Source organism: Rhinoderma darwinii, chromosome 3 (genome assembly GCF_050947455.1).
Source record: "Rhinoderma darwinii isolate aRhiDar2 chromosome 3, aRhiDar2.hap1, whole genome shotgun sequence".
Classification (NCBI taxonomy): Eukaryota; Metazoa; Chordata; class Amphibia; order Anura; family Rhinodermatidae; genus Rhinoderma; species Rhinoderma darwinii.
The window spans coordinates 112,953,500-112,975,575 of NC_134689.1; the positions used below are offsets into that span (position 1 = coordinate 112,953,500).

General features: G+C 42.3%; 1 protein-coding gene across 7 annotated transcripts in view; it reads left to right on the forward strand.

Annotated features, from left to right (window-relative positions):
- The window catches only part of SERHL2 (serine hydrolase like 2), a 111,091-nt gene extending 102,634 nt beyond the window's left edge, over positions 1-8,457 (forward strand). For all 7 annotated transcript variants that reach the window (XM_075856583.1, XM_075856585.1, XM_075856581.1 and 4 more), the window contains 2 exons: positions 1,298-1,391; positions 8,047-8,457. In XM_075856583.1, the coding sequence (XP_075712698.1) occupies positions 1,298-1,391; positions 8,047-8,166 (214 nt within the window). In that variant the 3' untranslated portion in view covers positions 8,167-8,457. The remainder of the gene's footprint in view (positions 1-1,297; positions 1,392-8,046) is intronic.
- Positions 8,458-22,076: the final 13,619 nt, after the last annotated feature.

Sequence of the window (22,076 nt, forward strand, 5' to 3'; positions counted from 1 at the left end):
CATTGATTTCAATGGGAGGCAGATGCATTTATTTTTCCTCGGCTTTTGGACACAGCATGTTCTTTTTTTTTTTTTCTATCCCAGTTTCCACCTCCGACCTCCCATTGAGCAGAAAAACCTGCTGTGCTAGTTTCTGAGCGTTTTTCCCAGAGTTTTTTTCTACCGCAGCCCTTACATCAGATCCAATGGCTGCGGGTAAAAAATGCGGGAAAAAAAGCTTTAGGCAGTTCAAAATCTGACTCAAAATTCCTGAATGAATTCTGAGGTAGATTTTTTTTTCTGCCTGAAAAAAAAACTTAACAGGGGCTTTGTTTTTTTATGTTTACTACTTTTACAAAAAAAACACAAATTGGTTAAAGAAATTATTTTTATTTTGTATAGCTATATTCTGAGACCCATAACTTTTTTTATTTTTCCAGAGATGGAGCTGTGTGAGGGATTATTTTTTGCGTGGTGAGCTGTAGTTCTTAATAGTAGTATTCTGGTACATACAAGATTGTGATAATTTTTAATTCCATTTTTGGGAGGCGAGGTGACAAAAAAACAGCAATTCAGGTGTAAGCTTGGATCGTTATGGACGTAGCAATACCAATTACACCAATTGTGGCTCTATTTTTTTTTTTCTTGCATCGTATCACGTGGGTATGGGGTGACAGAGGTGGACGCCCTCTAGCTAATGGCTTAGATGCTGCAGTATTGACCATGGCATCTAAGTGGTTAAATGGCTGTGATCGTAGTTCTCTCCTATACTGTTTTTTTAGGGTGAGGTTTCAGTTGTAATATACTGTGTGGTATAATATGCTGTGTACGGCGGATGTAGCCAAGGGGATTTAAATGAACCAACAGCATTTCCTAACAGCTGATTTAATAATTTCACCTCTAATTGTTAAAATCTGTTGTTGACTATATAATTTATTGACTTGCAGTTCATTTCAGGCAAGCATGGGATTTATTACAATACTTTGTTTTTTCTGTTTGGAAATACAATGCTTTGTGTTTTGGTGGCAAATTCTAGGCGTGAATAGTTGTTTTGAAGTAGCACATGTTGCTCCAAAATGCGTTACCGGTGATAATAAAGGGTGTCTTCTATTCAATTTCCAGACTGGCAATGTGACATTCAATGTTTTAATAAAGTCCTTTTTTTCCCCTGTTTTGTGTTGGCCAGCAGAATGTTTTACTGCGTTTTCTGTGGCCTGTGTTCTATTGATTCTGCCAATGTTCTTTTTGATACATATAGGTCTGACAGCTGTCTCTTTTATGGTAACCATGCCATGTTATCACAAATATTTTCTTACAGGGCAAATGAGGGAATATCAGCAGATTTAATGAGAGGAGTTTACACAGATGTGGGACAGACCCTACTACATGGATACAAAGAAAACTTGAAGGAGGTTAGTCTACGAATTATGATTTGTTGGTGCGTAAAGCCTACTCTTCCTCATACCTTAATTAGGAGGTGGCTTTTTAACATGCAACACTGGTAATAAGAGAAACTACCATGAAGACCGTTCACTTCCCGTCTCTAAAACGGCAGTATTTAAAAAACAAAACCCTCAACAATACACAATCCAGTGCCATTTTCCGTCTGCCGTCTACCTTTTTCTGGCAGTAGGGATTGTAAATGCAGATGCACTAGCCCTTCTACTGTATGATTACACAGTTACTTAAAGGAGTTGTCTCTTAAAGGGAATGTGTTGCCAGAAAAACATGTTTGTTTTTTTTAAATTAAACATTTAGTGTGTAGGTGATTAAACATTGTTCAAATTTTTTTTATTTTTTTCACGAGTCAGGAAATATTATAAATTAATTCTAATTTATAATATTTCCCATTTCTGGTCACTAGATGGAGCTATTCCCAAAATTGCAGCATTGCAAAATTGGGTAAAAAGCCCTCGCTCTAGTGAGGTCTCAGCATCCCCCCCCCTCCTTTATCCTGGCTAGTGCCGGGATAAACGAGGGGTTTGAACGGTCTAACCTCCTACACTGTGTGTCGCCATTTTTTGAGCTAACACACAGTGTAGTAGGTTTACATACAGTAGTAAACGTACACAAACACGAACATACATAGAAATCTCTTACCTGCTCCTGCCGCCGCGGCTCCCTCCGGCCCGTCCGCTCCGTCTGCTGCCGCTGGTCCAAGTGCACAAGTCCGGAAGCCGCGACCGGAAGTAGTAATCTTACTGTCCGGCCGCGACTTCCGGTCCACAGGAAAATGGCGCCGTACGGCGCGCATTTCAAATTGGACTGTGTGGGAGCGGCGCATGCGCAGTTCCCACACAGACGGCGTACATGTTAGTGGATGGAACGGCCCCCGTTCGCAGTCCCTATGGGACTGTGGCTGCCGTATTCCATGTCTGTATGTGTCGTTAATCGACACATACAGAAATGGAAAAAAAAATGGCAGCCCCCATAGGGAAGACAAAGTGTAAAAATAAGAAAAAGTAAAACACAAACACACAAATAAATATAAACGTTTTTAATAAAGCACTAACATCTTTAACATATTAAAAAAAATATTGTGATGACACTGTTCCTTTAAGGACAACCCATGTCCATAATGCCCTATAAGCCAGAATGGACAAGCGCTCTGTAGGAGTGGCTCCTGTTGTGGTGGACTCGAGCCGTCTATTTAAAACATGGATGCCATTTAGATGTGTATGCTGTGTAATTCTTCAATTCAGGCTGGACACCGCTTCCTTCAGCAATATCAGCTGTTTGCCAGGGTTAAAGGGGCTGTCTATTAGGTATGTTCACACGTAGCATAAACACTGCAGAATTTCTGATCGGATTTTTTTTGTCTGGATATTGCTCAGTTTTTTCAAGAGAAATTGACATGCTGCAGATTGAGAATCCACACCACAGGTCAATTTCCGCACTTCTTTTCTGCGGCTTTTTTTGCAATGTGTGGATGAGATTTTTTTTCAAAGGCGCGAGTTCACGTTTACTGAACTTTCCTGCATGACATTCAATAATTCTCATAGTTGAAGCTCAGAATCTGACTTGAAGCTACCACTTTCTCAGCCTGTGTTCTTCTGAGTTGTAAGTGGCAGCTTTTGTAGTCAGATTCTTTCTGTTACCACATCAGAATTTTGAATGTTATGTAGCAAAGATGGACTTGTCCTATATTTACAGTGCTGGCACCATGTACTTACTGCCAAGCGGAATAAATGTATGGCACAAGGATGGAGTGGGCTCAGAAGCGGAGCCCGCATCATCCGTAGCGAGTATCAGCTGCGTATTACAGCTTACATTCTGCTGTAACGGCTTGGAGATAACTGTGATTCCGGCTGTTTAACCGCTTACATGCTGCAGTCAACAGTGACCGCAGCATTTAAAAGGTTGTACAGTGGGGGCTCCCTCTGTGACCCTATTGATGCTGTTTCCATGGGATGTCTGTCAGTTTTCACTGACCGGCATAATACAAAAGTATTGCAGTGTAGTATATCCGCAATCGTATGGTAAAGTCCCCTAGTGGAATTAAAAAAACAATGTTATAAAAAAATTCAATGACTAAATGTAAGTAAAAATACTAAATGCTTTTAGAAAAAAAAAAAGTACACAGTCGTGGACAAAATTGTTGGTAGAAAAACCCAAAATGTTCACTATAATAACTTGAAACTGACCAGTAATAATAAATTTTAATTTACTGAAAATCAACTAATGTAATTCAGACATTACTTTTGAATTGTAGTTCAACAGAAATTTTTTAAACAAACAAATGAAACTGGCCTGGACAAAAATGATGGTGCCCTTAGAAAAGATTGTAAGTAATTTGACCATAGGGACATGTTAAACTAAGGTGTGTGCTGTAATTAGCATCACAGGTGTCTTCACACTTGTAATGAGTCAGTTTGCCTATTTAACCCCTTAATGACCGGGCCTGAAAAGACGTTAATGACCAAGCCAGATTTGTTAAATCTGGTATGTCTGACTTTATCAGAGAATAACTCTGCGAAAGTTTTGAATATCCAAGTAATTCTGACATTGTTTTTTCGTCACATGTTGTACTTTATTTTAGTGGTAAAAGTAGACTGATAAGATTTGCGGAAATTAATGAAAAAATAGAAAAATTGAAGAAATTTTGTAAAAATTATCATTTTTCCCTATTTTTAACTGCAATATGCCACATATGTACATACATACAGTACAAGCGACCATGAGAATGAAGAAATGCACCCCAAAATCTATCACCCTGTTTCTCCTGTTTTCAAAAATGCCCACATTGTGACCCTAGTGCGTTGCCTGGACACACGGCAGGGCCCGAAAGGAAGGGAGCAACCGGAGGCATTCAGGTCTCATTTTTGCTTGAAAATGTTTTAGGCCCCACTGTACATTCGGAGAGGTTTTGAACTGCCAGAACGATAGAAACTCCCCATAAATGACCCCATTTAGAAAACTAGACACCTTAAGGTATTTATCTAGGGGTGTAGTTCAGCTCTATGTTCACAGACGCAAAAATGAAGCATACAAAGAAAATAACATTGAGCCTCCTCCATGTTTCACAGTAGATACAGTTATGTTTTGGGACTGCTTTGCTGCATATGGCACAGGGTGTCTTGATTCTGTGCAGGGTGAAATGAAATCTCAAGACTATCAAGGCATTCTGGAGCGAAACGTGCTGCCCAGTGTCAGAAAGCTTGGTCTCAGTCGCAGGTCATGGGTCCTCCAACAGGATAATGACCCAAAACACACAGCTAAAAACATCCAAGAACGGCTAAGAGCAAATCATTGAACTTATCTGAAGTGGCTTCTATGAGCCCTGATCTAATTGAACATCTGTGAAAGGAGATGAAACGTGCAGTCTGGAGAAGGCACCATCAAACCTGAGACAGCTGGAGCAGTGTCCTCACGAGGAGTGGGCCAAAATATCTGTGGACAGGTGCAAAAGTCTCATTGAGAGTTACAAAAATCGTTTGTTTGCAGTGATTGCCTCAAAAGGTTGTGCAACAAAATATTACGTTAAGGGTACCATCATTTTTGTCCAGGCCAGTTTCATTAGTTTTTTTAACATTTTTCTGTTGAACTACAATTCAAAAGCAGTCTTATTTACATTAGTTGATTTTCAGTCCATTTAAAATGTATTCTTACTATTGTCAGTTTCAAGTTATTTCAGTGACCATTGTGGGTTTTCCTTTAACGGAAGGGTACCAACAATTTTGTCCACGACTGTAAATGGTATCACCAATACGAGCCATACTCGAAGATTAATGCATTATTTATCCCACACGGTGAACTCCTTAAAAAAACAAAAACGAAATAATGCCCATAAAAAATGCTGAGTTAATATGTCATTTATACCGCACAGAGAATGCTGTAAAAACGGAAACCAAAAATTGTTGGGAATCGCTGTTTTTTTGTGTGTGTGTGAATGGATTTTCTTGTGTGCATCTTGCGTTCTAACTACTGACACAATTTAAAACCCTTTCTTATTTTATGCCTTGCACCTAATTACACCTCTTACACATGAACAAGTTCGGGCCGTGAAAAGCGGTCTGAGTGTCAGCTGGATTTCCTGGCTCGACCATGGTACAGGTGAACGGGACTCCTGGCATCATAGACATTTTATGATGGTAGGAATCCCTGCCTTCCCGCGGAACTGCTGTTCCGTACTGTATCATTTTGTTCAATACGAAACCGCAGTTCCGCGTGAACGCAGGGACTCCTAGCATCATAAAATGCCTGATGCCAGGAGTCCCATTCACCTGTACCGTGGTCAGGCCGGGAAATCCAGCCAACGCTCGAAACGTTTTTCACGGTCCGATCTCGGTCGTGCCCAAGAACACTTGAAGGGAGGGGTTAATTGCTCTCAGGTGCTTTAAATTAAACTGCAGGACTCTGAGTTTGCGCTCACTGGACTTGCTGGAAAAGTGACTTGTGCATAAGTGGAGTTAAAAGGAGTAGTTAAAGTCCCTGTAAGTACTCTTCTTTTTCTTTTTAAATTGTTCACTGTTCTTTGTAACTGGGATAATGGATAGCAAGGTTTTCTTCAGTGCACACTTTGCCATATGTATGCAGGAGTTCCAGCGCGAATACCTCTGTGCGCATGTTGTTCATCTGGAAGCTCGAATTAGAGATCTGGAAGAGCAAAATGCAGCACTGAGGGCGATTGACAATCTTGAGCGGAGCATACTGCTCACTGAGCCCGCAGTTTGTTGGGTAGGTCTGTAGGGTGAAGATATGGGTCAGCAGGACCAGGCAAGTAGCTGGGTTAATATGGTTAGGGGCAGTTGAAAAGGGGTCAAAGAAAAGGAAGGCCAATCGTGTTTGTTATTCCAAGCAAAATTTCCAAGTTGGGTGATGCGAAGGTGTCAGTCTCAGAAATGGCAGACCTAGTGGATACTGATCTCTCTAACAGCCGGGAGAACATCCGAGCTAGTAGTCGGCGGGATGGTAATGCAGGGAAGGCAAGACAATTAGTAATTTTAGGGGATGCTATAATCAGGAAGACGGATAGAATAATTTGTCGCCAAGACCGCCTCAACTGAATGGTATGCTGTCTCCCTGGTGCCAGGGTTCGGCATGTGGTGGAACGGGTGGATAAATTACTGGGAGGGGCTGGTGATGATCCAGCTGTCGTGGTCCATGTGGGAACCAATGACAGAATACATAGAATTTGGAGGAGCCTTAAGAATAATTTTAAAGAACTAGGCTGCAAGCTGAGGGGAAGGACCTCCAAGGTAGTAGTCTCTGAAATACTGCCTGTGCCATGCGCATCACAGGACAGACAGTGGGAGCTCAGGGAGTTAAATGCATGGCTTAAGTCTTGGTGTAGAGGAGAAGGCTTTGGGTTCCTAGAGCCCTGTGCTGACTTTTCATAGGGGTACAAACTCTATTCTGCAGATGATTTGCACCTGAATACAAAGGTTTCGGAAAAACAGGACAAATAGGAAAGGCGCTGGTGTATGTCTGTATGTGAGAAGTGATATGAAGGCGAGTGTGAAAGAGACAATAGTGGGTGAAGATTGTGAGGAAGCTGAAACCTTGTGGGTGGAAGTACAAAGTGAGCTAGTTTGGGTGTAAACTATAGACCCCACAATATATCCGAGGAGATGGAAGGTCAGCTATATAAACAGATGGAGCGGGCTGCACAGGCTGGTACTGTAGTGATAATGGGAGATTTTAATTACCCAGACATTAATTGGGGTGGTTGTTCAGCTACAGCTGCGAAAGGGAGAAATTTCCTCATCGTGTTGCAGGAAAAATGTATGGCCCAGTGTGTAAAAGGCCCGACTAGAGGTGATGATCTGGTCATTTCTAATAATGCAGAGCTCGTTGGCAATGTCACGGTTTGTGAAAACCTTGGCAACAGTGATCACAATGTAGTTGCATTCTACTGTAAAAACAAACACAGGCAGGGAGGGCAAAAGCCAAGATGAGGGCTGAATTTCAGTAGCTCTATAGTTCTGAAAACAAAGACCCTATTTTAGTTTAAATTGATCTTCCTCCCTTTACTCTAGATGCATCCTCTGCACATGAATGATAAATAAATAAATATATATATATATATATATATATATATATATATACAAAAAAAATGTGCTGCCTGCCAACCTATACACACACACACACACACACACACACACACACACACACACACACACACACACACACACATATGTGTGTGTGTGTGTAGGTTGGCAGGCAGCACATGTTTTTTGTGTTTTGATAACAATGATCTAATGGTGACAGTATATCACCAGTGTTCTATACACAGAGCGCATCTTCTCTGCATGCCTCTGCACAGAGAATCCCTTTGATGCCATTAGTGACATTACAGGGTTCCCTTGCAACCGCCCAAATGCAGTACCGGCGCCTTCTGTGTCTGGGGGCTCACCGCTCAATATGATTGTTGTGCTACGTGACAGGTAACTGAAGAGTGCGCAGTGCTATCTAAGGCAGCACGTAAATTGACACATTTCTAGCACGGGGACCATTCCATTAACCCGTTAACTACCCACCACCTGTGAATTTTAAGTTTTATGAAAATTTTTATATAGATTTTAGTTTTATATACATTTTATTATAATTTGTGTTTTGTCTTTTCAGCGCTTTCAGTCCACTATTGTGGATGGAAATCATTTTGTACATTTGAATGAACCGGACAAGATTGCAAAAATCATTGTTAAGCAGCTTAATGAACGGCCATGTATACACTCACAGCTTTAACGTTTGACAATTGATTGAGAAACCTTCTTGATACTGCTGAATTGGATTGTCTATAATCGGTCATCCTCTTCAAATTAATCTAAGAACGATGTCAGCCAAAGAAGATGTTCAGAAACAACCGTTGAGTATGAGAATTAGCCATTGGTTGCATAGTGAAAGACATTCTAGTAAATACTACAATTTATCTTTTATTGGAAGGACTAAATATTCCAAAGTTGCCATTGATCAAATATGTTAAATCGTCTGACCTAGTAATGGGTCATAGTAATAAACCAGTATTTATATTTTAAACTGTGTTCTATTTGTGACAGTAATTACTGTCGGGGGCACTGTTCACAATTATTTTGGGGGCAATACATGTGTGCTACTGGCTGTATGGCAATATTTATTTTTGGGGTCACTATAGCGATGTCACTTATGTATTCAGTACTGCAGGCACAGTATTAGGGGCAGCAGTAGGAGGATAAATTTTTGTTAAATAGGTCGGTAAGATTATATAAATGTGGGGAAACTAAGGCCCCATGCACACGACCGTGTTCGGTCCGTGATATACGGTCTGCATGTCGGCCACATGTCCCGGACCGAACACAGTGCAGGGAGCCGGGCTCCAAGCATCATAGTTCTCTATGACACTAGGTGTCACTGCCTCGCTGCGGCACTACCGTCCCCTACTGTAATCATGTTTTCAGTACGGGACAGTAGTTCCGCGGAGAGGCGGTGACACCTAGTGTCATAGATAACTATTATGCTGGGAGCCCGGCTCCCTGCACTGTGTTCGTTCCGGAAAATGTGGCCGACATGCGGACTGTTTATCACGGACCGAACACACTCGTGTGCATGGGGCCTAAGATGTTAGCACAGAAAATTGCAGAGATGAGTTGTGGCTGAAAGAAGCACCTCGGATGGAGTCGAGCCGTTGCACTTATTCGTGTGAATAAAAAAACATCAATCTGAATTAGAGAACTGTGATCTTTTGTTATATGTACATCGACTAGGACGTCTTCCTAGGGCATCTACCATTTTTATCATTAATAGCTCCTAGCAAGGTGTGCTGCTGATTTCGATTATCTGATTTATTCTTAATGATGGTTATGTCCAGGAATGTAATTGTTGTCTCCTGGAGCTCATATCTGAAGAAAAGCCCTAATTAATATGAAGAATTTGTTTTGTCCTTGACCAGATGATAAAAACTTCATCTATGAACCTCAGCCAAATTTGAATGGACGGGATCTAGGATTCCATACCACCACCACAAAAAAAATAAAATAATGTAGGCCTCAATCACATGGCTGTATTTAGGTCAGAATTTTAAATCCATATTTGGAAGCCAGAACATACACAGAGAAAAGGTATAATGAAAAGATTTGCACCTTCTTTGTTATGGACCTACTGTTTTGGCTTACAAATACTGAATATCTGAATGAGGCCTTGCTGACCTAAAGCACAGACACTTGCTTAAATCTTAAGGTTTAGTCTTTATTCAGGCTACACATTTTATTGCTGAACCTGCGTCTTCGTCAGGCCAATGGTAAGTACAAAAAATCAAACGCAACATTTTATAAACTTGAAAAAAATGCTGAGTTATCCCCTTGTGTTATGTGAGCTCAATATGTTGTAATTGATAGACAGAAAAGTCAGCCAATTAGACTGTGTAGAGTGACAGACCAATGGAAAATAATTCAAACTTAAAGAGAACTTGTCACCAGCATTTTAGGTATCAAGCCAGCAATACCTTGTGGAAGTGGGTGAAAAATCATTGTTAGCTAACCTATAAATATGTTCTAAGTAATCCGTTTTTCAGTGGTCCCGAGCTGTATGCAAATGAGCACAAAAGAGTCAAATCTTCACTCGAAAAGAGTCAGATTTTCATTCCTCTGGCGTTTCAGAGTTGACTCCGCCTCCTTGTTTTTGATTAACAGCTTCTCTCACTCCACTGCACATGAAATCCCGCGCTTGCGCATTGAGACACTAAAGCAGCTGTTCTCACATTATTTTACTGCGCATGCTCGGCGCTCAGTGTGACGTCATCATACGCTGTCGGTTCCTCTCCTAATCCAGCCGCCGTCTCCTGACAGCAGAGTGAACGAATCAGTGCACAGCATCCTGACACTTGGAGTGAGGACCTGCGGCCGAAGAGGAGCTAAGTTTAATTTTAGTGTCTTGCTGATGGGTTGGGGTCCGACACACCCGCCAATCAGCTGTTTTAAAGTTGTTGCAGCCACTCGTACGAGCGCTACTTCCCTTCATTCCGGTCACTTTCTCACACTGAATCGCCGACATGGATGTGTCAGTGATTCACAGTATGACATACGACGACGAAAGGGGGTGTGCACCCGCGCGGCCCATGCGCAGTTAACTATTTCTGTATGAATGAAGCAGGGAAGGGTGGTGAAGCACGCATGCGCGATATTTGTAACGAGATTTCGGCATTTAGGGCTGGACAGGCAGCGTAGGTGGGCGGGATTAAGAGCCTGCGTCACAAAGTAAAAATAAATTACCATAAAAGGCGGTAAAAGTTTAAATTACAACATTTCGGGCAAGAGGAGGACTTGAGGAGAGAAGAACAGATAAATGAACTATGGACATCTGCGGCTACTGAGGGGTCAGGAGGTTTTATAAGGTAAGATGTTGATGACAGGATCCCTTTAATGAAACCACAAGGATATACATATAAAAATATTATTGCTCACACAAAATATGTTTATCATAAAATTGTTCGTAAATGCATACGTGATTGGATAAATATGGAAAGGGGTGAACAAATGCGGCATTTACAATAGCTAAAAGTATTTATCGGTTAAACCTAGTTATATACAGTGAAATTTTTTTACATACATGGTAAAATAAAAAGTGCCGTAGTGATAGTTAAATACGTTCCATTATGATACAAAAACATTGTTCAGAAGACTGAAACAAACCATTGAGGAAGAAGAATGCCCAGGTAACTAGGTCAAAATATAATAATTGATTAGTATATCAAAAGATGTACAAAATACAATTAATGAGTTAAAAAGTGAAGAGAAATGGATAAACCCCAACTGTGTGGCCCACCACACTGAAGATACAGGAAGCAAAATCCAAACAGCCCACCCTGCCATACAAAAACGCAAATGTAGGGGAAATAAACATGAAAATAGATCATGTATACACGCTGTCGACCCAAGAGAGACGTCTACATGTCTAAACAAGATCGTACCAGTGCACATGGATATACACACTGTGCTATGTATAATATATAACGCAAGTACAAACCGTACTAACAATCGGGAGTCCAACAGCAATATTGGCTCAATATAGAGCAATAAATGTAGACAGACATATAGATGGGAGATCAGCACAATAGCACAGAATAGAGGGCCCAAGTGTTCTAGACACTTAATATCAAGTGAATAACTCAATAGGAGGCTATTCAAAAATAGAAAGGACAGTCTAGAACCTGTTCATATATGTATAAAGAGAATAAACCTTTTTCCTAGACATGGTGCCGGCAGTGTATGCAGCTTGGAAAGAAGGTAACCGCCGCAACGCTATGCTCTAGCTTCATTAGAAGACCAAAGAAAGTAAAAACTGGAGTGTATTTATGTGGAGAATACCAATTGAGCTCATCTGTGTCTTGATAAATCAGTGTGCCGCCGCCATGATGGGGCCCGCCCATGGAGAACACGCTGACCAGACACAGGCTGTGATGACATGACCAAAATCGCTATGGTAACGCGCATACAGCGGTGTGTCTCCATGAGGAGGAAGCCAGCGCATAGAGGAGGTCCATCTGTACATAGCGCCCAGCGAGTGGAACTGTCCAAGGTTAAGTACGTAGAATAAGTAAATAAAGAATGCGGCCATACAAAATGTATATAGAGCACTGACCGAGGGTAATATACACAAGAATGCACCTGGCTGCACTTAAAACAGTAGTTCTATATTTTGCACTTTTTGCAGTCATCCTGGGTAATTAAGAATATACAGTGCAAATGAACAAAAAATATATATAAAAACACAATACATGAACAAATATGAAAATAAAAATGAAAGCAATAGTACAAAATAGCAGTGCAAAGTGACCATGAGTAAAAATTTATTAGATACATATACAATTCATAAGTACATAGGTGTTAAGGGGGGTGGGGTAATAGCGGGATTCACTGGTTTGTGGCACCCACTATTACTACCGCCTTTATAATCAGGGTCACTAGGGTTATGCCTAGTTCCCCTACCTTTTCCTTATACGAACGTTGATCTAATTGCTTTAGCGGCTACTCAAGGGAATAAGACCGTATAGTAAATAAAGGTAATATTTATTAACATACAGTAATCACTCATATATAAATTACAGTAACTAATCACAGTACAGTATAAACACGGTATCACACCTAATTATACCGCCACCCACTTACCTAAACACACAGAATACAGTTACGTTACAACACAATACACATAAGTTACTTGTGATTCTCACACGCTCCCTATCTCTATCCCACTCCCTCCTAATATAACTTTCCCTATACACTAAGGGTTAATACGGGATAAGGAGGAACAAGGGGAATGGGTTACTGTGTAAAACAGACAGCAAGGGTTAACTCTGGGACAGCAAGGGTTAACTCAGGGACTCTGGGACAGCAAGGGTTAACTCAGGGACTCTGGGACAGCAAGGGTTAACTTAGGGAGAACAAGGGGTTAACTTACTCAGGGAGAGCAAGGGGTTAACTCTGGGACAGTAGGGACTCAGGGAGAGCAAGGGGTTAACTCAGGGACAGTACTCAGGGAGATCAAGGGGTTAACTCAGGGAAGCAAGGGTTACAGCAGGAGGAGACAGGGTCAAGTGTAGCTGCTGCTACACTTGATTCTTAGCGTGACTTTGTGGAGCAGCAGAGGCAGGAGCCCAGGTCTTTGGAGGAGAGAGAGGTGAGCCGGGTCGTGATGGTCTGGGAGGCAGGCAGTTCTCAGCTGATCGTAGCTCCAGCTAGCTTCGGCTACTGAGCGTACCGACGCAGGGCTATTTATCCCTGTCGATACGCTCGCAGCGGGGGGATGTGGCGCTTGCCCATGGATAGCATGGGTCGGCATGGTGATAATGTATCACCAGCCGACTCATGAGCGCCCGCATGAGACAGTCCGTGCGCGCGGGAGACTTGAAATGGAGACAGGGGATAACTATCTCCTGTCTCCATGGTTATCAAACAAAGCAGGGCCATGCTAATTGTCCTGCTCTGCTTCCAACCGCATTCATGACCAGGGCTGTTGTTGTTACAGCCCTGGCTCATGATACATTATATGTATTATACATACACATATATATTATATATATGTGTGTGTATATATATATACATATACACTGTATATATACACACATATACATACACACTACATATATATATATATAGGGACACTTCCCTTTACAATCCCCCTGTTGCCGGGGACTCGACAATGCAATTCGTCCCCCTGGTTACTGGTAATGGTCTGAGATGGAAGGAAGTATACTATTGGACCTAGATACTCGACATCAGCTATCTCCTCAAGGACACCTTCCCGCCAGTCCTCTGACTCTGGAGTCTAGTGTCCAAAGAAACGAAACCTCAAAGTTCACAGAATGAAGATGAAATTAAATCTCCTAGTCCATAGAACGAAGTTGAGATAAAACTCACAGTCCATAGAACGAAGCCTCGAAGCTCATCAGACAAAGTTGAAATGAAACCTTCATAGTCCATAGAACGAAGAAACCTTCATAGTCCATAGAACGGGGTTGAAATAAACTCACAGTCCATAGAACGAAGCCTCAAAGCTCATCAGACGAAGTTGAAATGAAACCTTCATAGTCCATAGAACGGGGTTGAAATACACTCAGTCCATAGAACAAAGCTTCAAAGCTCATCAAACGAACAAAGCTCAAAGTCCATGAACCGCAGATTTCTTGTTCTTTCTTGCTTGGAGTTTCTTCCTCTTGAGTGGCGTCAGCAGGTCTTTCCAGTGGCCGATCCAATTTTAGCATGCCGACCCGTGTAAGGCTACTTGTGCCCTCACATGGTCAGCCTTGGAATGGCTTAGCCCGCCTTTCAACAACCTTTTGTACGTGATCCATTACTTTTCCAACTTTTCCCAGCATCTTGATTGAAGACGAAACAATCTTTGTGAGCCGATATCCAGGTTTCTATCATGGCAGGTTATCATCCCCGAGGAGGAGGTCATGTCTTGGTACCCAGGAATCTACTGTGGGGTGGAGCATCGCCTTCCATTTCCCCTCTGACATTCAATCCATCATCATATTGACCATACCAGTTCTCAGGTTGAGGTGGCAAATACCTACAAGGTTGTGTGAATACCTTACCTGTCCCTAAGGGTTCCTACACACTACCCAATCATACAAACAAAGTGAAAAATAACCAAACATACAAAAATATTCCCCCCCAAACCATAGGTATATGTACATATAGAGATTCATGCTCAAACAGCATCTCTCACTACTCCTCCATAAACACGTAAAAGGTCCACATGTAAATGGTGTGACCACAGGCTGTAAATATATGCCCGCCTATACGTACACACTCGCTGTGGGACGGGCACATGCCTATGTTGCGGACACATATCAACACCTAGAATGTCTATATGTACACCTTGAAAATTTTGTACGAACCATTGATTAAGATTTACACTTTACAAATATATATACTCATACAATAATAAACAATTCTGGGTCGCAGGACTGTATCACTATGTCCTTAGACGCCGTCTACGAATGTATTCGTGGCTTTCTGCTTGACCTCGTTGTATTTGGTCAACCAGTCCTTTCATTCGTCGGTACACGCAGAACAGTCCAACGTACATAATCGCCAAAAGAGTGAGAAGGATTATCACTGGGTGGATAAGCAAGTTGAAGAAGGAAGTGGCCTTGGGACTATATCCGAACAAGCTCTCCCACCAAGACACTTCCGCGTCCGCCTCAAGGTTGTTCACAATTCCTGTGATCTTTTTAGTGTCATGTTCCAACTGAATAGTGGCTTGGTGTTGGGAGTCTTTCAGTTTCTCCACGACATCCTCTTCCTCATTGAAGTCTAGCAGGAGATTTCTTAGTTCGATGCCAAACCCAAGAGGAATCGTCTGGAGTCTCACAGGGGTGTCTGGACGGATGTCGAGCCTTTTTTCAGGTGTCACCGGAGTTCTTCCCTTCTGATCCGCCACATCAACGCCTAATACGGGATTAAGGGTACAGTATGCTCCGGGGAGGAGTATGCCTCTTTCGGTGCAGTTAGTCGCGTGGATAGTATATGAAACGTTCTGTATTTGATACCAGCACCAATATCCTTGACCTATGTATTTTAAGTTTGAAGAGGGTATTGGGTTGGCCTTCATTTCACAGGACACCTCGGTATCCCAACACTGGTGTAGGTCAGGATATCCGAGGGGAGCTGTGGATGAAGCACTGTTTTTGTGGTTCCTCACAAATCTCAGGTTTGTGGAACTATATCCCTGTCTTACCAAACCCATTATCTTAAAATCAAGATATGGGTGTAATGCCAGGGTTACCTCCCCCTGTCCAAAGTTTCCTAACTCCAGTTAAACACAAAAGAATCAGCCATACGGTTATTCGCTGTATTTAATTGCACTCGCATTAGGCCTCAGATGAAGTTGTGTTACCTGTCTGAACCCCCCAGGTCTAGGTGCACAGAATAACATAAAACACTACACCGTGAACTTATGTTACCTGTTCGCACCGCCCAACCTGAGTTCACAGTATAATAACAACTTCAACGTTATTCTAATAGAGAGCAATTAAAACATTGGGCGCAAATACACCACTATCCAATGGTTGATTCTCCAGTTGTTTTCCTGGAGTGGTATTCTAATTATGCATTATAAATACAGGCAACACCCATATAGTATAAATACATATTACTGATAACCAGGGATATACCACAATAGAATATGTGAAAGAACCACAAAATAAAAACATAAATGAAAACAAACGGACAACTGGGGACAAACACAACAGACCATAAACAACCATTACAGACGTAACACCAGACTGAAGATGCAATTTATGGCCAACTTCATAAACTCCTCCCTAGTTGTGGTTGGTCATTTAGACCCTTGAGCACGTGGCGGAGCGCATTTGGCTGTAAGGAGACTCTTATGCAGCCATTTTGTCTAAACTCACGTTTTGTTCTGACATGGCCATTTTCTAGTGCCATTTCACTGGGCTTTCCATGGTTACTTATGCCGTGGCAGTTCCTCGCAATATGTCCCATCTGACCACATTTAAAGCATTTAACAGGACCACATTTCTTAGTACTCAAAGACTCGCAGTACTTCGCAATATGGCCTGAGCCGGCACATGCAAAACATTTAACAGTGCAAGCTCTGCTGGATTTAGGGCAGTCAGCAATGCATGATCTCTTAAAGTTCTGCATGGCTAGGGACGATCTTCTGATTATCGTACGCTTACATCTGCGTAACACTTTCGTAAAAATGTTACCTTCAGGATTCCGGATGGGATCACGATTTGGGACATCTGATCCATCACTCTTACTACTCCCCCCTTTTTGCCCTATAGTGGGCAAACTTACAGCATAATCAGGCCTTGAAAAAGACAAGGCCGGTAACATTTTTGAGAAATCTTTTATGATGTTTTGCATACTGGCAACCAATTGTGACCTAGTAGCAAGCTCATCATTCAACTTGGCAATGATGGCATCCGTAGAGGCCGCCTTGTCCTTAAATGCATTGATCACAGCATAAGACCCAGTCAGCTGTGCATCAATATCATCACCATGATTTCTCAAATCTATCACCTGCGATTCCAGCATGCAAATTTGCTGATCTCTACATTGGGCATTCTCTGCCAGTTGTGTCTGCAAATCACAAACCTGCTTCACATTGTTGGCACAACACTGGCAGTGAAGATTTGGGGAATCACTCTTCATTTCTGAGTGATCAGGCTTCCACGTCTCCTCATACACACAGCTAAGTTTAGCGAGCATGTGGAGACGTTTAGAGGTTTTGTTAAGAACACTCCTCTTGCTAATACACAACTTATTATGTGCATAAGCCTCGTCCAGCAGAGTGGACCACATCATTCCTGCTGACTTGTATGTTGTGGGTGTTACTGGATTAAATTTACTGTTTTTGGCAAGGTGTTTAAGTGTGGAGAAGTCCATACTCACTGTTCCAGAAGTCATCTCCGTCTGCGTTGTCCTCCTTGTCACCCGCTGTTTTGAAAAAGGTCCTTTTCTTCCAGGAACGCCTTTTCCCGATCAGCTGGACTTCATCGGAAGAACACCGACGTTGATACTTCTGCAAACTCTTTTGTATAAGTTACTCGCTCGCCCGACGATTCGTCGCCGTAGAGCAGCATGCCGCAAAGCAAAATAAAAGACGTTAATACCTCAGAAAATAAAACAAAAAACAATAGGTTCGCTGATCAATTATATCCTGTATCAAGCCTTAAATAAAATTGTGTTACTCGTCTGAACTTCAAAAAGGTCTAGGCGCACAGTATAACCCAACACTACACTGTGTACATACGTTACCTGTCCACGCCTCGCCGCCTATCTGCAGTTCACGTTTTAACACAATTTTATTGTACAAAAGACAGAAATAAATTGAAAACAGTTTGGGCTGGCTCGCCAATGTTAAAGGGAGTGGGGTAATAGCGGGATTCACTGGTTAGTGGCACCCACTATTACTACCGCCTTTATAATCAGGGTCACTAGGGTTATGCCTAGTTCCCCTACCTTTTCCTTATACGAACGTTGATCTAATAGCTTTTTTAGTGGCTAATCAATGGAATAAGACCGTATAGTAAATAAAGGTAATATTTATTAACATACAGTAATCACTCTCATATATAAATTACAGTAACTAATCACAGTACAGTATAAACACGGTATCACACTCCTAATTATACCGCCACCCACTTACCTAAACATACACAGAATACAGTTACGTTACAACACAATACACATAAGTTACTTGTGATTCTCACACGCTCCCTATCTCTATCCCACTCCCTCCTAATATAACTTTCCCTATACACTAAGGGTTAATACGGGATAAGGAGGAACAAGGGGAATGGGTTACTGTGTAAAACAGACAGCAAGGGTTAACTCTGGGACAGCAAGGGTTAACTCTGGGACAGCAAGGGTTAACTCTGGGACAGCAAGGGTTAACTCAGGGACTCTGGGACAGCAAGGGTTAACTCAGGGACTCTGGGACAGCAAGGGTTAACTTAGGGAGAACAAGAGGTTAACTTACTCAGGGAGAGCAAGGGGTTAACTCTGGGACAGTAGGGACTCAGGGAGAGCAAGGGGTTAACTTAGGGACAGTACTCAGGGAGATCAAGGGGTTAACTCAGGGAAGCAAGGGTTACAGCAGGAGGAGACAGGGTCAAGTGTAGCTGCTGCTACACTTGATACTTAGCGTGACTTTGTGGAGCAGCAGAGGCAGGAGCCCAGGTCTTTGGAGGAGAGAGAGGTGAGCCGGGTCGTGATGGTCTGGGAGGCAGGCAGTTCTCAGCTGATCGTAGCTCCAGCTAGCTTCGGCTACTGAGCGTACCGACGCAGGGCTATTTATCCCTGTCGGTACGCTCGCAGCGGGGAATGTGGCGCTTGCCCATGGCTAGCATGGGTCGGCATGGTGATAATGTATCACCAGCCGACTCATGAGCGCCCGCACGAGACAGTCCGTGCGCGCGGGAGACTTGAAATGGAGACAGGGGATAACTATCTCCTGTCTCCATGGTTATCAAACAAAGCAGGGCCATGCTAATTGTCCTGCTCTGCTTCCAACCGCATTCATGACCAGGGCTGTTGTTGTTACAGCCCTGGCTCATGATACATTATATGTATTATACATACACATATATATTATATATATGTGTGTGTATATGTATATATATATATATATATATATATACATATACACTGTATATATACACACATATACATACACACTACATATATATATATATATATATATATATATATAGGGACACTTCCCTTTACAATCTCCCTGTTGCCGGGGACTCGACAATGCAATTCGTCCCCCTGGTTGCTGGTAATGGTCTGAGATGGAAGGAAGTATACTATTGGACCTAGATACTCGACATCAGCTATCTCCTCAAGGACACCTTCCCGCCAGTCCTCTGACTCTGGAGTCTAGTGTCCAAAGAAACGAAACCTCAAAGTTCACAGAATGAAGATGAAATTAAATCTCCTAGTCCATAGAACGAAGTTTAGATAAAACTCACAGTCCATAGAACGAAGCCTCGAAGCTCATCAGACAAAGTTGAAATGAAACCTTCATAGTCCATAGAACGAAGAAACCTTCATAGTCCATAGAACGGGGTTGAAATAAACTCACAGTCCATAGAACGAAGCCTCAAAGCTCATCAGACGAAGTTGAAATGAAACCTTCATAGTCCATAGAACGGGGTTGAAATACACTCAGTCCATAGAACAAAGCTTCAAAGCTCATCAAACGAACAAAGCTCAAAGTCCATGAACCGCAGATTTCTTGTTCTTTCTTGCTTGGAGTTTCTTCCTCTTGAGTGGCGTCAGCAGGTCTTTCCAGTGGCCGATCCAATTTTAGAATGCCGACCCGTGTAAGGCTACTTGTGCCCTCACATGGTCAGCCTTGGAATGGCTTAGCCCGCCTTTCAACAACCTTTTGTACGTGATCCATTACTTTTCCAACTTTTCCCAGCATCTTGATTGAAGACGAAACAATCTTTGTGAGCCGATATCCAGGTTTCTATCATGGCAGGTTATCATCCCCGAGGAGGAGGTCATGTCTTGGTACCCAGGAATCTACTGTGGGGTGGAGCATCGCCTTCCATTTCCCCTCTGACATTCAATCCATCATCATATTGACCATACCAGTTCTCAGGTTGAGGTGGCAAATACCTACAAGGTTGTGTGAATACCTTACCTGTCCCTAAGGGTTCCTACACACTACCCAATCATACAAACAAAGTGAAAAATAACCAAACATACAAAAATATTCCCCCCCAAACCATAGGTATATGTACATATAGAGATTCATGCTCAAACAGCATCTCTCACTACTCCTCCATAAACACGTAAAAGGTCCACATGTAAATGGTGTGACCACAGGCTGTAAATATATGCCCGCCTATACGTACACACTCGCTGTGGGACGGGCACATGCCTATGTTGTGGACACATATCAACACCTAGAATGTCTATATGTACACCTTGAAAATTTTGTACGAACCATTGATTAAGATTTACACTTTACAAATATATATACACTCATACAATAATAAACAATTCTGGGTCGCAGGACTGTATCACTATGTCCTTAGACGCCGTCTACGAATGTATTCGTGGCTTTCTGCTTGACCTCGTTGTATTTGGTCAACCAGTCCTTTCATTCGTCGGTACACGCAGAACAGTCCAACGTACATAATCGCCAAAAGAGTGAAAAGGATTATCACTGGGTGGATAAGCAAGTTGAAGAAGGAAGTGGCCTTGGGACTATATCCGAACAAGCTCTCCCACCAAGACACTTCCGCGTGCGCCTCAAGGTTGTTCACAATTCCTGTGATCTTTTTAGTGTCATGTTCCAACTGAATAGTGGCTTGGTGTTGGGAGTCTTTCAGTTTCTCCACGACATCCTCTTCCTCATTGAAGTCTAGCAGGAGATTTCTTAGTTCGATGCCAAACCCAAGAGGAATCGTCTGGAGTCTCACAGGGGTGTCTGGACGGATGTCGAGCCTTTTTTCAGGTGTCACCGGAGTTCTTCCCTTCTGATCCGCCACATCAACGCCTAATACGGGATTAAGGGTACAGTATGCTCCGGGGAGGAGTATGCCTCTTTCGGTGCAGTTAGTCGCGTGGATAGTATATGAAACGTTCTGTATTTGATACCAGCACCAATATCCTTGACCTATGTATTTTAAGTTTGAAGAGGGTATTGGGTTGGCCTTCATTTCACAGGACACCTCGGTATCCCAACACTGGTGTAGGTCAGGATATCCGAGGGGAGCTGTGGATGAAGCACTGTTTTTGTGGTTCCTCACAATTCTCAGGTTTGTGGAACTATATCCCTGTCTTACCAAACCCATTATCTTAAAATCAAGATATGGGTGTAATGCCAGGGTTACCTCCCCCTGTCCAAAGTTTCCTAACTCCAGTTAAACACAAAAGAATCAGCCATACGGTTATTCGCTGTATTTAATTGCACTCGCATTAGGCCTCAGATGAAGTTGTGTTACCTGTCTGAACCCCCCAGGTCTAGGTGCACAGAATAACATAAAACACTACACCGTGAACTTATGTTACCTGTTCGCACCGCCCAACCTGAGTTCACAGTATAATAACAACTTCAACGTTATTCTAATAGAGAGCAATTAAAACATTGGGCGCAAATACACCACTATCCAATGGTTGATTCTCCAGTTGTTTTCCTGGAGTGGTATTCTAATTATGCATTATAAATACAGGCAACACCCATATAGTATAAATACATATTACTGATAACCAGGGATATATCACAATAGAATATGTGAAAGAACCACAAAATAAAAACATAAATGAAAACAAACGGACAACTGGGGACAAACACAACAGACCATAAACAACCATTACAGACGTAACACCAGACTGAAGATGCAATTTATGGCCAACTTCCTAAACTCCTCCCTAGTTGTGGTTGGTCATTTAGACCCTTGAGCACGTGGCGGAGCGCATTTGGCTGTAAGGAGACTCTTATGCAGCCATTTTGTCTAAACCCACGTTTTGTTCTGACATGGCCATTTTCTAGTGCCATTTCACTGGGCTTTCCATGGTTACTTATGCCGTGGCAGTTCCTCGCAATATGTCCCATCTGACCACATTTAAAGCATTTAACAGGACCACATTTCTTAGTACTCAAAGACTCGCAGTACTTCGCAATAT